Source organism: Lagenorhynchus albirostris, chromosome 1, assembly GCF_949774975.1.
Source record: "Lagenorhynchus albirostris chromosome 1, mLagAlb1.1, whole genome shotgun sequence".
Taxonomy (NCBI): domain Eukaryota; kingdom Metazoa; phylum Chordata; class Mammalia; order Artiodactyla; family Delphinidae; genus Lagenorhynchus; species Lagenorhynchus albirostris.
In genome coordinates, this window is record NC_083095.1 from 59,974,909 (window position 1) to 59,991,140 (window position 16,232).

Below are 16,232 nucleotides of genomic sequence, written 5' to 3' on the forward strand. Positions count from 1 at the left end.
GGAAGATAAAATAGTGGAAATAACTACTGCAGAGCAGAATAAAGAAAAAAGAATGAAAAGAACTGAGGACAGTCTCAGAGACCTCTGGGACAACATTAAATGCACCAACATTCGAATTATCAGGGTTCCAGAAGAAGAAGAGAAAAAGAAAGGGACTGAGAAAATATTTGAAGAGATTATAGTTGAAAACTTCCCTAATATGGGAAACGAACTAGTTAATCAAGTCCAGGAAGCACAGAGAGTCCCATACAGGATAAATCCAAGGAGAAACACGCCAAGACACATATTAATCAAACGGTCAAAAATTGAATACAAAGAAAACATATTAAAAGCAGCAAGGGAAAAACAACAAATAACACACAAGGGAATCCCCATAAGGTTAAGAGCTGATCTTTCAGCAGAAACTCTGCAAGCCAGAAGGGACTCGCAGGACATATTTAAAGTGATGAAGGAGAAAAACCTGCAACCAAGATTACTCTACCCAGCAAGGATCTCATTCAGATTTGATGGAGAAATTAAAACCTTTACAGACAAGCAAAAGCTGAGAGAGTTCAGCACCACCAAACCAGCTTTACAACAAATGCTAAAGGAACTTCTTTCGGCAAGAAACACAAGAGAAGGAAAAGACCTACAATAACAAACCCAAAACAATTAAGAAAATGGGAATAGAAACATACATATCAATAATTACCCTAAATGTAAATGGACTAAATGCTCCCACCAAAAGACACAGATTGGTTGAATGGATACAAAAGCAAGACCCACATATTTGCTGTCTACAAGAGACCTTTTCAGACCTAGAGACACATACAGACTGAAAGTGAGGGGATGGAAAAAGATATTCCATGCAAATGGAAACCAAAAGAAAGCTGGAGTAGCAATTCTCCTATCAGACAAAATAGACTTTAAATTAAAGACTATTAGAAGAGACAAAGAAGGACACTACATAATGATCAAGGGATCGATCCAAGAAGAAGATATAACAATTGTAAATATTTATGCACTCAACATAGGAGCACCTCAATACATAAGGCAAATACTAACAGACATAAAAGGGGAAATCGACAGTAACACAGTCATAGTAGGGGACTTTAACACCCCACTTTCACCAATGGACAGATCATACAATATGAAAATAAATAAGGAAACACAAGCTTTAAATGATACATTAAACCAGATGGACTTAATTGATATTTATAGGACATTCCATCCAAAAACAACAGAATACACATTTTTCTCAAGTGCTCATGGAACATTCTCCAGGATAGATCATATCTTGGGTCACAAATCAAGCCTTGGTAAATTTAAGAAAATTGAGATTGTATCAAGTATCTTTTCCGACCACAACGCTATGAGACTAGATATTAATTACAGGAAAAGATCTGTAAAAAATACAAACACATGGAGGCTAAACAATACACTACTTAATAACGAAGTGATCACTGAAGAAATCAAAGAGGAAATCAAAAAATACCTAGAAACAAATGACAATGGAGACACGACGACCCAAAACCTATGGGATGCAGCAAAAGCAGTTCTAAGAGGGAACTTTATAGCAATACAATCCTACCTTAAGAAATAGGAAACATCTCAAATAAACAACCTAACCTTGTACCTAAAGCAATTAGAGAAAGAAGAACCAAAAAAACCCAAAGTTAGCAGAAGGAAAGAAATCATAAAAATCAGATCAGAAATAAATGAAAAAGAAATGAAGGAAACGATAGTAAAGATCAATAAAACTAAAAGCTGGTTCTTTGAGAAGATAAACAAAATTGATAAACCATTAGGCAGACTCATCAAGAAAAAAAGGGAGAAGACTCAAATCAATAGAATTAGAAATGAAAAAGGAAGAGTAACAACTGACACTGCAGAAATACAAAAGATCATGAGAGATTACTACAAGCAACTCTATGCCAATAATATGGACAATCTGGAAGAAATGGACAAATTCTAAGAAATGCACAACCTGCCAAGACTGAATCAGGAAGAAATAGAAAATATGAACAGACCAATCACAAGCACTGAAATTGAAACTGTGATTAAAACTCTTCCAACAAACAAAAGCCCAGGACCAGATGGCTTCACAGGGGAATTCTATCAAACATTTAGAGAAGAGCTAACACCTATCCTTCTCAAACTCTTCCAAAATATAGCAGAGGGAGGAACACTCCCAAACTCATTCTACGAGGCCACCATCACCCTGATACCAAAACCAGACAAGGATGTCACAAAGAAAGAAAACTACAGGCCAATATCACTGATGAACATAGATGCAAAAATCCTCAACAAAATACTAGCAAACAGAATCCAACAGCACATTAAAAGGATCATACACCATGATCAAGTGGGGTTTATGCCAGGAATGCAAGGATTCTTCAGTATACGCAAATCAATCAACGTGATACACCATATTAATAAATCGAAGGAGAAAAACCATATGGTCATCTCAATAGATGGAGAGAAAGCTTTTGACAAAATTCAACACCCATTTATGATAAAAACCCTCCAGAAAGTAGGCATAGAGAGAACTTTCCTCTACATAATAAAGGCCATATATGACAAAGCCACAGCAAACATCATCCTCAATGGTGAAAAACTGAAAGCATTTCCACTAAGATCAGGAACAAGACAAGGTTGCCCACTCTCACCACTCTTATTCAACATAGTTTTGGCAGTTTTAGCCACAGCAATCAGAGAAGAAAAGGAAATAAAAGGAATCCAAATCGGAAAAGAAGTAAAGCTGCCTCTGTTTGCAGATGACATGATACTATAGATAGAGAATCCTAAACATGCTACCAGAAAACTACTAGAGCTAATCAATGAATTTGGTAAAGTAGCAGGATACAAAATTAATGCACAGAAATCTCTGGCATTCCTATACACTAATGATGAAAAATCTGAAAGTGAAATCAAGAAAACATTCCCATTTACCATTGCAACAAAAACAATAAAATATCTAGGAATAAACCTACCTAAGGAGACAAAAGACCTGTATGCAGAAAATTATAAGACACTGATGAAAGAAATTAAAGATGATACAAATAGATGGAGAGATATACCATGTTCTTGGATTGGAAGAAACAACATTGTGAAAATGACTCTACTACTCAAAGCAATCTACAGATTCAATGCAATCCCTATCAAACTACCACTGGCATTTTTCACAGAACTAGAACAAAAAATTTCACAATTTGTATGGAAACGCAAAAGATCCTGAATAGCCAAAGCAATCTTGAGAACGAAAAACGGAGCTGGAGGAATCAGGCTGCGTGACTTTAGACTATACTACAAAGGTACAGTAATCGAGACAGTGTGGTACTGGCACAAAAACAGAAAGATAGATCAATGGAACAGGATAGAAAGCCCAGAGATAAACCCACGCAAATATGGTCACCTTATCTTTGATAAGGGAGGCAGGAATGTACAGTGGAGAAAGGACAGCCTCTTCAATAAGTGGTGCTGGGAAAACTGGACAGCTACATGTAAAAGTTTGAGATTAGAACACTCCCTAACACCATACACAAAAATAAGCTCAAAATGCATTAAAGACCTAAATGTAAGGCCAGAAACTATCAAACTCTTAGAGGAAAACATAGGCAGAACATCTATGACATAAATCACAGCAAGATCCTTTTCGACCCATCTTCTAGAGAAATGGAAATAAAAACAAAAATAAACAAATGGGACCTAATGAAGCTTAAAAGCTTTTGCACAGCAAAGGAAACCATAAACAAGACGAAAAGACAACCCTCAGAATGGGAGAAAATATTTGCAAATGAAGCAACTGACAAAGGAATAATCTCCAAAATTTACAAGCAGCTCATGCAGCTCAATAACAAAAAAAAACCCAATCCAAAAATGGGCAGAAGACCTAAATAGACATTTCTCCAAAGAAGATATACAGACTGCCAACAAACACAGGAAAGAATGCTCAACATCATTAATCATTAGAGAAATGCAAATCAAAACTACAATGAGATATCATCTCATACTGGTCAGAATGGCCATCATAAAAAAATGTAGAAACAATAAATGCTGGAGAGGGTGTGGAGAAAAGGGAACACTCTTGCACTGCTGGTGGGAATGTGAATTGGTACAGCCACTATGGAGAACAGTATGGAGGTTCCTTCAAAAACTACAAATAGAACTACCATATGACCCAGCAATCCCACTACTGGGCATATAACCTGAGAAAACCATAATGCAAAAAGGGTCATGTACCAAAATGTGCATTGCAGCTGTATTTACAGTTGCCAGGAGATGGAAACAACCTAATTGTCCATCATCAGATGAATGGATAAAGAAGATGTGGCACATATATACAATGGAATATTACTCAGCCATAAAAAGAAACGAAATGGAGTTATTTGTAGTTAGGTGGATGGACCTAGAGTCTGTCATACACAGTGAAGTAAGTCAGAAAGAGAAAGAAAAATATCGTATGCTAACACATGTATGTGGAATCTAAGAAAAAAAAATTTCATGAATAACCTAGAGGTAAGACAGGAATAAAGACACAGACCTACTAGAGAATGGACTTGAGGCTATGGGGAGGGGGAAGGGTAAACTGTGACAAAGTGAGAGAGTGGCATGGACATATATACACTACCAAACATAAAATAGATAGCTAGTGGGAAGCAGCTGCATAGCACAGGGAGATCAGCTCGGTGCTTTGTGACCACCTGGAGGGGTGGGATAGGGAGGGTGGGAGGTAGGGAGACACAAGAGGGAAGAGATATGGGGATATATGTATATGTATAACTGATTCACTTTGTTATAAAGCAGAAACTAACACACCATTGTAAAGCAATTATACTCCAATGGAGATGTAAAAATAATAATATTAATTATTTAATTTTTATCACTAATAATTGAACTAAAGACCAATGAGAAAATATTCTGATAGTTTATTCATTTTCCAGTTTAGTAAATGACAATTACTTAGTCTGGGAGAAAACTTTATTTTTCTATTTCCATATTTTTGCTTTTATAAAATTGAAGAAGTGAATTTTTAAAGTCTGATATACCAACTTGTATATCTATGTGCATATGCACACACATTTTTACATGTAAAAATCTTAATGTTTTAACGAATATGTTTGGAAATCGACCTTTACAGTTATTTTAGAGAATTTTATTAGGTTTGGATATATTTTTCTGAAAAACAGTGAGTACTATACTGAAACTACTACTAGTGATTTTTTTTAAAGCTAATTTTTCTAGGTAATGTTGGAATTTTGAAATATTGAAGTAATTTTCTGTATGTTTTAAATTTAAATCTGTGTGACAGCCAACTATGATATCATGAATATAATAATTTAGCAGCACTTCTTGCTTTCTTCTTCTTGTCTTTAGCTGGGCAGATGCTCAAACTCAAATCCAAAACATTGCTGCATCTTTTGACCAGGAGGCAGCTGCCATTCTTATGGCTCGACTGGCAATATATAGAGCAGAAACAGAAGAAGGTCCAGATGTGCTTAGATGGCTAGACAGACAGCTCATTCGACTGGTAAGAAGTAAACATCATACTGTTCTAAATCTGTACACATTTATTTGTAGTCAATTATTTTCTTTCATGGTACTTGACAGTGTAACTGAAAGTCTGTATGACGGACTCCTAATAAAGTTGCTGAGAAAGGCATATTAATGAATAGCAGAGTTAATTTATCTCTTCCAGGAAATGAAAATGCCTTTTTTCCTTAAAATAAAAGAGTGACAATTATGTAACCTATTATTGTTATTATTTTGGGGGGCTGATATGAAATTAATTCCCAATTTAATCCTAAATTACTATATCTGTTTTTACTCCTTTTTTGCATATTTTCCTTCATTGCTGTGGTTTAAATTTTCTATTTTCATTTTAATGGAAATTTTAAGAGAAATTAATTAGGGTATAAAAATTATACACATTAACATATAAAAATATAGGCAAGTCTTTTTTATCTAGATCTAGATTACCAAAGTGTATGTTAATAAAGTTATTGATACTGATGATTTACTTGAGCTTTTAACATGTCAGGAGCCCATTACTTTCACTATGACCTAGAATGCTTAGTTCTGTTCTTTCTTTTTTTTTTTTTTAAATATTTATTTATTTGGTTGCACCAGGTCTTAGTTGCAGCACGCGGGCTTCTTAGTTGTGGCATGCATGTGGGATCTCATTTCCTGACCAGGGATTGAACCCAGGCCCCCTGCATTGGGAGCTCAGAGTCTTATGCACTGTGCCACCAAGGAAGTCCCAAGTTCTGTTCTTAATGCTTCATTTTCACTCAGCAAATTCTGGCCTATAATTTCCTTGAAAGTACCTCTTCAGTTCACCCTTCAGCTCAGACAGCCTGTTGAGAACTCTCTCTGTTAAGCTATCAAATGTCTGTTTGTAGCAGGAGGTTTTTGTGCCCTTTGTCTAGATTTTCACACAGTTTTTAAAACATTATCGAGGGAACTAGTCTTTGTTTAATAAAGTTAGTCATTTTTTGTAGCATCATCCAGAGCTTTTATTCTTTCATTTCTGAGGGTGTTTTTACACTAGCACCTCTTTGTGAATAAAGCAGTCTTATGACGACATCAGCCTGTCTTTTTTTAACAATAGGCATAAAATCTCTCTTGGAGTCAACCACTGATTGGACACCGTCAGTACAAATGTCAACATAGTTCCTCCAAGGTGGACTTTTGTTTCCATATAAGAGGATCAAAACATTAAATATATTTTTGACCTTTGCTTATTTAGGGCAGCAGAAAAGTTCTCTTGAATTTCACTATTATTTAGCAACTTGACATGACATTGGTGAAATCCGTTGACTCATCAACCTGAATAGAGAAGCTGTTATTTTTCAGCTAATTTACACAAAACTCTTCAGCATCATGTAACATGTCATGAATGCATCCACTTGTTATATTGTTTTAAGATGGAACCTTTTCAGTTTCTCAGACTTCATCTTGTCCTAGCATTTTACTTACTGTAATTTTACATGTCATTGTTAGCACTCATCAACTATATGACTTTTCCTTTTCTAGATAATAAATTTTGCTCTGAAGTATCTTGCTTCCTGAGCCTTTTCACTGATTGTGACTTTGTTTTAACAAACGCTTTATTGTTTTGAGAGTCTAAAAGCTGTTTGAAGTGATCAGCACCTTTATTTGTCAAATGGTTATGATTTGTAGTAAAGTACTTTTTCCATTTTGCTGGAGCTAGTACTACATTTGTAGGTTATGACATGACACAAAATTGGATAGTACAACTTGGCTTATCAGCCCCACATAAAACCCACTGGTAAGTAGCTTTCAGTGTGAAGATGGACTTTTTCTGTGTTCTGTTGTATGGGTTTAGTGAAATGACTCAGAAGATTGTAATTCTTCGGAATTCTCTGTAGGCTTCTGTCTAGAATCTTTCTCTTCTCACACCTCAGCTTCAAAAATTGCCATATTGTTTGACATGCCTGTAAAACACAAATGCTAATAAAATATAACATAGACTTGGTCTTGTAAATAACTGAATGAGACAGTTGCAAAAAGTACAAAATGATAAAAATCTCACAATATAATTCAATTCTAAGCTACATATCCTGCAGTTTGCACCGTTTACAACAGCAGCAAGTTGAGGGTAGAGGACAGGCGAGTCATGACATAATGAAAATTATACTCGGCTCGTCTGTCACAGCAGTATAGCTTGTCTGTTCCATGAGTCAGCTGGCAACTGTGTGTAAGAGGGGATTGGTGGAGGTAGTTTCAGAGGGAAAGGCTGATATCATCAGACTATTGCCGTGCTTTCTTTGCAAAACAGCTTTCATCAATTATCCATGACCCGCCCCTTGTCTTGTGTCAAAAACTGAGAATGGAGTTATCCAAATGAATATAGTCCTACTGCCACGTGAGACTAAAAGATCTGCAATGAAACTGCTAACAGGATAACCTGGAAACTGCATCACTGTGGCTGGCATCATATGGTGTGCAAAGTTCAAAAAATAATTTTTAAAAAGATCACAGTTTCTTATAGAAATCCTAGTGACTAATATATGGTAAAAGTGGTGGGAATATGGTTTTTACATTCTTTTCTTTAATTGGTTGAATCAAATTAGTGTACAATTGAAGTGAAGTTTCAGGTGATGACAGATGAACCTTAGTTATAGAAGCTATTCTAAGTAGCTAACATAGTGTAGCCTCATTTTTTAATTTTTTAAAATTTTATTTATTTTTGGCTGTGTTGGGTCTTTGTTGCTGGGCGTGGGCTTTCTCTAGTTGCGGAGAGCAGGGGCTACTCTTCGTGGTGGGGCGCAAGCTTCTCATTGTGGTGGCTTCTCTCATTGCGTAGCATGGGCTCTAGAGTGCGTGGGCTTCAGTAGTTGCAGCTCGTGGGCTCAGTAGTTGTGGCCTCTCAGGCTCTAGAGCGCAGGCTCAGTAGTTGTGCACAGGCTTAGTTGCTCCGTGGCATGTGGGAACTTCCCAGACCAGAGATCGAACCCATGTCCCCTGCATTGGCAGGCAGATTCTAACCACTGTGCCACTAGGGAAATCCCTAGCCTCATTTTTTGTCCTGATTCCCTATTGCTGAATTTTCAACTATAACAATGATAGCAACACGAACAGAGAAAGGATTAATAACTCTTAGGTACTACACTTTTCTAATTTTTTTCCTAATGAAAAACCTGTGAAATTATGCTAACAAACTTCTTGCCTCAATTTGGTATAGTGAATATAACTGTTTTCTTTTTTTCTTGATGACTAAGAGTCATTTTAATTAAAAATAAGCTAGTGGGAACCTGCTGTATAGCGCAGGGAGCTCAGCTCGGTGCTCTGTGGTGACCTAGATGGGTGGGATGGCAGCAGCGTAGGAGGGAGATCTAAGAGGGAGGGGATATATGTATACATATAGCTGATTCACTTTGTTGTACAGCAGAAACTAACACAACATTGTAAAGCTACTATACCTCAATTAAAATAGATAAAATAGAAGAAAAAAAACAGAAATAAACATCTTTTTAAAAACTATTTTGTAGCTAATGAGCATCATATGGCCAGATTGGTGCTGGTACCACATTTGCTTCTGACAGCTTTAATATAAGCTTTCATTCTCCTTGGTCAGAATCACTTAAGATATCGGTATAACACATGATATATGCTGCTTCCATTCTCAGACTCTTGTTTGGGTCCATCTTGTGTCTGGCTTCATGGATCTGTTCCTTCCTTACCTTTTTGGCTTCTGACCTTTTCTACTGAATGACATCTTCGTATAACTTAAAATTACTATTTGATTTTTTTCATCTTTGACCTTTGGTTTACCCACTAACTACTCCCTTCAGCTGTGCTGCTAGCTACGATGGATAAACAGTTCATCTCTCAGGAAATCATTTCTCAGGAAATTTCATTCCCAGGAAATCTCTCTTGTTTAAGACTCTTGGGGCTTTCCTTGCAAATTTTATCACAGCTAGGTTTTCTTCTTGCTATACCAGTGGGACCAGGCACTTCAGTTGTGCTGTTTTTAAGGAGGACCACTTTTGTCATTACCATTTTCTTTTTTTTTTTTTTTTTGCGGTATGCGGGCCTCTCACTGTTGTGGCCTCTACCATTGCGGAGCACAGGCTCCAGACGTGCAGGCTCAGTGGCCATGGCTCATGGGCCTAGCCACTCCGCGGCATGTGGGGTCTTCCCGGACCGGGGCACGAACCCGTGTCCGCTGCATCAGCAGGCAGACTCTCAACCACTGCGCCACCAGGGAAGCCCTACCATTTTCTTATAGAGGTTATGCTGTGACCCTTTGGGCCCATTTATGTGGATGGCTTTATGCATAACTAATTGCTGAATTGAAGACATGACTAAACTTCTTGCAAGTGTTGTTATTTTCCTCAAGAAAATTGTATTACTGATGCTTTATCTGCCCAGTCTTATTACTTCTAAATAACTCAAACGGTGGATCTTTGATATACCTCCTTTATGCTTCAGTCTTTTTGCTCATTTTTATTAGTGTTTTGTTTGGGTTGTGAATAAGGACTACTCCTCATGATTCCAGTAACTAATGCTGGGGCATTTGATAGGTGTTCAAAAAAATTTTAAGAAGTAACCCAAAGATTAGAAATTTATGTATGTGTATATTATACAAAATTTATATTGTTGTCTTTGGTAGAGTATAGATGATATTTATCAAAAAATAGGTTAATATGTGTTTAGCCTCTGGATGCAGAAGGATTTTATACATGAAAGGTAAAATCAGGAACCATTAAATAAAAATATTAAAAGATTTTATTGCATTAAAATGAGACAAAAGTCTGTGTGGTAAAAATACTATTAGCAGAATTTCATGCCAACATTTGTCATATGTATGACAGAATGTGAACATTTTCATGTGCAAGAGCTGTTACAAATCAGTAGTATTTGGGCAAAAGATGAGCAAAGGTGATGAGCAAGGAATTAGCAAAAGAAGGAATGCAAGTGACCAATAAACATGTGAAAAAGTTACCAATCTTATTTATAATCAAATCAGATAATGTGTGACATATTGGCTTTTCCACAAAATCTTTTCAATGTGTTTGATATTCTAGATCTCAAGTGTATTTTTATATTCTAGATCAGCACTGTCCAAGAGAACTTTCTACAGTGGTGGAAATGTTCTGTGTTCGACACTGTCCATTATGGAACTACTACCCACATGTGGCTCTTGAGCACTTGAAATATGGCTAGTGCAACTGAGGAACTGGATTCTAATACAATTTAATTAATTTAAATTGGATCATAGCTAGTGGCTTTCATACTGGACAGTGAAGATTATTATCCAACTCTGTAAGTTTCGTCAGTGAAGTGTTATTAGGGGGCTTTGAAGACAGAAACATTCTTATTCCCACATACCAAGATCTATCTTCTGAGGATTAGTGCTACAACTATAGCTTTTCTATCCTTTGGATAACTGTGGTTCTGAAATGATTTTTCCTGGAAGCCAAAAAATGTGATCAAAGCAATTAGGCCTTCGTATGTGCTCTTTAAGGCACAGATAACTACATAAATTATTTAGTTGAACATTTTAGGCTGTAAAAGTCCTGTACTACTTGCAACAGTGAACCTTTTGTTATTTTTTGCTTATTGTTTTTGCCCTTGATCATATTCAAGTACCGATAAACGTTGCCAGGAAGTAGACCAGTTACATAAGTACTATAAAAACTTTTCAGGTCAGAGACTTTGCTCAAGAACGAGAGGAAGCTAACATTTATTGAGTGCTTAGTGTCAGTCATTGTGCTAAGCACTTTCTCATGTGGATTATCTCAGTTATTTAGATGCCTTTTGTCACATTATCATAGAGGGTTTACTTCTCTGTTGCTAGAGTATGTGTCTCCTTGATTTCCTTCCACTTTCTGCCTTTGCATTTCTTCTTTACCGGTTTACCTGTTGATCTTGATTTTCTTCAACAGTTCTTTCTTTTTGGTCTTTTTTCTAGTGTACCCAATTTTATACCATCAATTTGCCTTTGGAGCCACTATGGTATTTTGATAGTGCATCTTTCTGTCAGTAGACTATTGTCTTTTTTAAGTAGAGTCTTAGGGGGTGCCTGTTGAGCTCTTCTGGCCATCATCCAAGAGCTCTTTATTTGCTATCAGAGACACTTAGTTAAAAAAATTCAAACATTTTAAGATGAGTTGTTTTGCATTGGAGCAATGTATTATTTGTTTCCAAAATTCAAGTTTATGTCTTTGGTTGTAATCATTCTCTTGGTAAGTCTATAAGTAAATATTCCAGTTTTATCCTATATCAAGTATCTTGCCTCCTAAAGAGTAATAACTTTAAAAATAGAGTATGCAGCTGATGGGACATATTTGCTCTCTTTAATTTGTGTCCCAAGCAATTTTGTGTGTTATCATACAGAACAGATTTGGAAATTCTTTTTTTAAACAGAATTGTTTGTGTTTGTTCATAGTTCCTGAATTAAAAGTGACAAACATTCAAAAAAATAGAGTATGCATAGACAAAGTTTTAGCTCTGTGCCAGGGAATATATTACTAACATGTTTTATTTTATTTAGTGTCAGAAATTTGGAGAGTATCACAAAGATGATCCAAGTTCCTTCAGATTTTCAGAAACTTTCTCCCTTTATCCACAGGTAAGTAGATAAAAGGTCCGTGTTCTTAGTGTTGACAGGAGCATTGGGTTTCACTTTTCCTGTTGTCTTTTATTACTCATTTTATAGGGTCATTCTTTTGGTTAGGTTTTAAGTTTTGAGATAGTTAAGAAATTAGTATTATGCTTGAATAGCTAGTGAAAAGTATGTAGTATTTTTATGATGGCCTTGCAGATAGCATTTATTTGTGTTGAGTAGAAATTTACACTGGAACCCTACTGTGGAGTAGAATTAGGTGTGAAGCAGATTAGCTTTCCATCTGATATAAGGAATCTAACTAATTACAGTAGTACCAAAAGGAAGTAATTTTACAAATCAGCTAGTCTTATAGCATGGTCTCATTGCCTGAGAACAACTTTATGGGGACATCCCAGATAAATAGAAAAGAAGCTAATTTGATTTATCTTACAGAACCTTTTCCACTTGGGTAGTGGAGTCTATGTGTTGTTTCGATAGATATTTTTAAAAGTCTAGGTTGTTTATATGATGAGTAATAGAGATAATATTTATTCAACTGAGTATATACTATGTGCAAGGAATTTAGGAGAATAGAGATGGCTGACATGGATCCCACTGTCAAGGAGCTTTCATTCTGAAGAGTGAGATATGAAATATACATAAATAACACAGAAAAGAAAGTGAGAAATACTATGAGAGATATATAACATTTAAAGGAAACTTTAAAGAATCCTTCCAAACGGATGATTTGATATATCTTTGTTTTTTTTTTGGCGGTACGCGGGCTTCTCACTGTTGTGGCCTCTCCCGTTGCGGAGCACAGGCTCCAGACGCGCAGGCTTACGGGCCCAGCCGCTCCGCAGCATGTGGGATCTTCCCGGACCGGGGCACGAACCCGTGTCTCCTGCATCGGCAGGCGGACTCTCAATCACTGCGCCACCAGGGAAGCCCTGATATATCTTTATAGAAGAGGTAGTGTTTTGTTTTAGCTCAGTCTGGAAGGATGATTAATATTGAGATGTGGAAATTCAAATTTTTGCTCACAAAAAATTTGTTTAAAGCTTCAACTTTATTAAGTTGAAGTATAAGAGCTATACTTATTTTTTGAAAATCTTTTAGTAATCTGTAATCTAGAAGCTCCATGTTTATAGGGGGAGACTTTCCTAAATCTCTGGTTGAGGTTTTGGGGAGCTAGGAAAAGGCAGGGTCTATTTGTCTTAAGGGAGGCAACCCTTTGTGTTTTGGGAATTCTCAGGCCTCATCTTCATAGAGAAACTAATAGGAAAGGGAATTGAGGGCATTAGTCTAAGTATTTGACTAAATTCTCCACACTTTCCTTACTTTCTCTTCTCTCCCTCTCCAAGCCTTCTCTTTGGGCTTTTGGATCTTCCAAGAGATCTGGGCATCCCATCTTTTCCTCTCATTGAAAGTAGAGAGCCAGAGGACCCAGAAGTGCTTTTCTCTTTGGGTTTTCAAAGCCTTATGATCTTCTAAAAGGTGACATAAACTAAATCTAAGGGAGGTCTTCATTTATAAAATATTTACCCCCAGATTTACCAATTATACATTTTTGTAAGTAAACAAGAATGATTTGAAGTGGTAAGGGATGAGAGAGCCTCTCAATGAATTATGGATCACTGAAAGAAGGAACAGGAATAAGAATTTCAATGAGTGGCATGTGTTGGGAGAGAGCTGTGGAATGAGTCCCAGGCAGGGCAGCATGTAGGCACTTGAGACCTGAGGGCTGAAGGAAGTTGAGAGAAGTAACTAAAAGACAAATGGGAGTATTTTGGAGCTGATCCTATTGGTTATATCAAAGACCCCTGGTGTCAAAGGACAGTGTAGCTGTCCTTCATTCAGGCCTAATTCACCCCCTTTTTGATCTCTTTCACATGAGGAGTAGGTAGAAGGGGAGAAAAGGAAAGGAGAAAGAAATTATGAAACAAAGTCTAGAGAATGTTTCTTAAGGATAAAGGAGACCTTAAATATTAAGAAATAAGTGGGTATATATGTCCTTTTTTTTTTAAACCAGTGCAGTTTTGGGGATCTATCTGTTAATCTATTTTTATGTTCTCTTAGAGTCTTTTGGTGGTGGTAATGAATAGAAATAAAAAGGCTCAGAGATGTGGACAGAGAGATGAAGAATAAAAACAAAGGTTGCTGCTAATGCATCACCTAGCATCAGTCTCTAATAACTTAGATCTGAGCGAGGGGTTTTTGTCCCTATTCTTGTTTTCCTTTTGAGTCATCTTTTTTCTTTAATTTTTAAGTTGTTGTTGAATTATATTTTTAAGTAACTGATAAATATCATGAGTAAGATTCTTTCTGAGAAATACAATTTAGAATGTTCTTATTGTAAGGTGTTGTTTTATTGTGTTAATGGTTGTAATCAAATGCTTTTGTAGTAGTAAACTTCTGTTGTAACATTAAAATCAGTAAAAGCTATCTCACATGTTTTATCTTATAGTTTATGTTTCATTTAAGAAGATCTCCTTTCTTGCAAGTGTTTAACAATAGTCCTGACGAGAGTTCATATTATCGTCACCATTTTATGCGTCAAGATTTGACCCAGTCTCTAATCATGATTCAGCCTATTCTGTATGCATATTCTTTTAGTGGACCACCAGAGGTAAGAGGGACAGAAAAAGAAATTGGTTTTGTTACTGTGATGTGTGCTATTAAAAAAATAAAACAACTAGGTTTTTCTTTAAATATAGTTATTAAATATAAGAATTTAATTCAAGTGTAGTTATCTTAAGTTATTCATATATTCACTTAAAAATATTTATGAGTGCTTACTATATGCTATATACAATGCTAGGCTGTATTAGGAAATCATTAAAAAATAAAACAACAATGAGGTAGAAGAGACTTTTTAAAGATCATTTTGTCTAGTCGTTTAGTTGATTAAATCCTATAGGGCTCATGATTATTCTTATGTCTTTAACAATGTCTAGAGGTAGTGATGATTCTAGAAACTGTATTCCAGAGTTTAGTGTCTGACAATTAGGGCATTCTGTCTAAACAGAACTTCTTGTTTTAATATAGTCTCATTCTCCTATAGTCTTTTTGGAACAAAAGATACAGTTGATTATAAAGATATACTTAAAAAAGTGATAAAATCATCCATTTTGCCTTCTTAGAAAACTGTCACACTTATTTTAACCTATTATTAAATAAAGAGTTTTTCCGTTCTAAGGTTAAAATTATCTGTTACACTACTTAAAAGTATGAAAATAATACTTTAGGAAAGGTTATTATAAAGAGAATATTTATAATATCTACTGATTAATGATCTCTAATGATGCCTTTATTCACTGTTTTGTAAAAAATAGTGGGTAAAATGTTGTATTTTTTTAAATTAATTAATTTATTTTTTATTTATTTGTTTTTGGCTGTGTTGGGTCTTTGTGGCTGCAGCCAGGCTTTCTCTAGTTGTGGCGAGCGGGGGCTACTTTTCGTTGTGGTGCACGGGCTTCTCATTGCGGTGGCTTCTCTTGTTGCCGAGCACGGGCTCTAGGCGCCTGAGCTTCAATAGTTGTGGCACACAAACTTAGTAGTTGTGGCTCATGAGCTCTAGAGCACAGGCTCAGTAGTTGTGGCGCATGGGCTTAGTTGTTCCACGGCATGTGGGATCTTCCCGGACCAGGGCTTGAGCCTGTGTCCCCTGCATTGGCAGGTGGATTCTTAACCACTGCGCCACCAGGGAAGTCCCTTAAAATGTTGTATTTTGTTACTATAATTTTTAAAGTAATTTGTCATAGTTTCTACTTTTCTAGAAAATGCATTTTTAATATGTTGGTCTATGTTTGGTTTTGTAGTTCTTTGAATCAGGAAAAAAGTTTTAGAAGTAACTTGTTTTCTTATCATCATAGTAATATATGTAAGTTGTAGACATCTGGAAAATGTAGAAAACTGTTTAGAAGAAAATTGGAATCCCACTGCCTACTCCTATCAAATTTCAAGCTCTCTGTTTAATCCATGAATCCCATTAGCTTCCTTTCTTAAGACTTTGCTTTTGAAGTTATCCTCTTTCTCTTCTGCATCATCACTTTCTCTCATCAGGATCATTCTCATTAACATAGAAACCTTAATAGCGCTCGTGTTAAACAAAAAGCCCCTGGACTTCACATTTTCTCTAATTGCCACCACATTTCTCTGGTCCCAGTCACAGCTA

The 16,232-nt window shown here is 36.1% G+C and overlaps 1 protein-coding gene across 2 annotated transcripts in view; it reads left to right on the forward strand.

Moving 5' to 3' along the window:
* SEC23A (SEC23 homolog A, COPII coat complex component) overlaps positions 1-16,232 on the forward strand; it is a 65,389-nt gene that overhangs the window by 34,662 nt on the left and 14,495 nt on the right. For both annotated transcript variants that reach the window (XM_060143254.1, XM_060143264.1), the window contains exons 14-16: positions 5,356-5,509; positions 12,002-12,079; positions 14,523-14,684. In XM_060143254.1, coding sequence (XP_059999237.1) covers positions 5,356-5,509; positions 12,002-12,079; positions 14,523-14,684 — 394 coding nt within the window. The remainder of the gene's footprint in view (positions 1-5,355; positions 5,510-12,001; positions 12,080-14,522; positions 14,685-16,232) is intronic.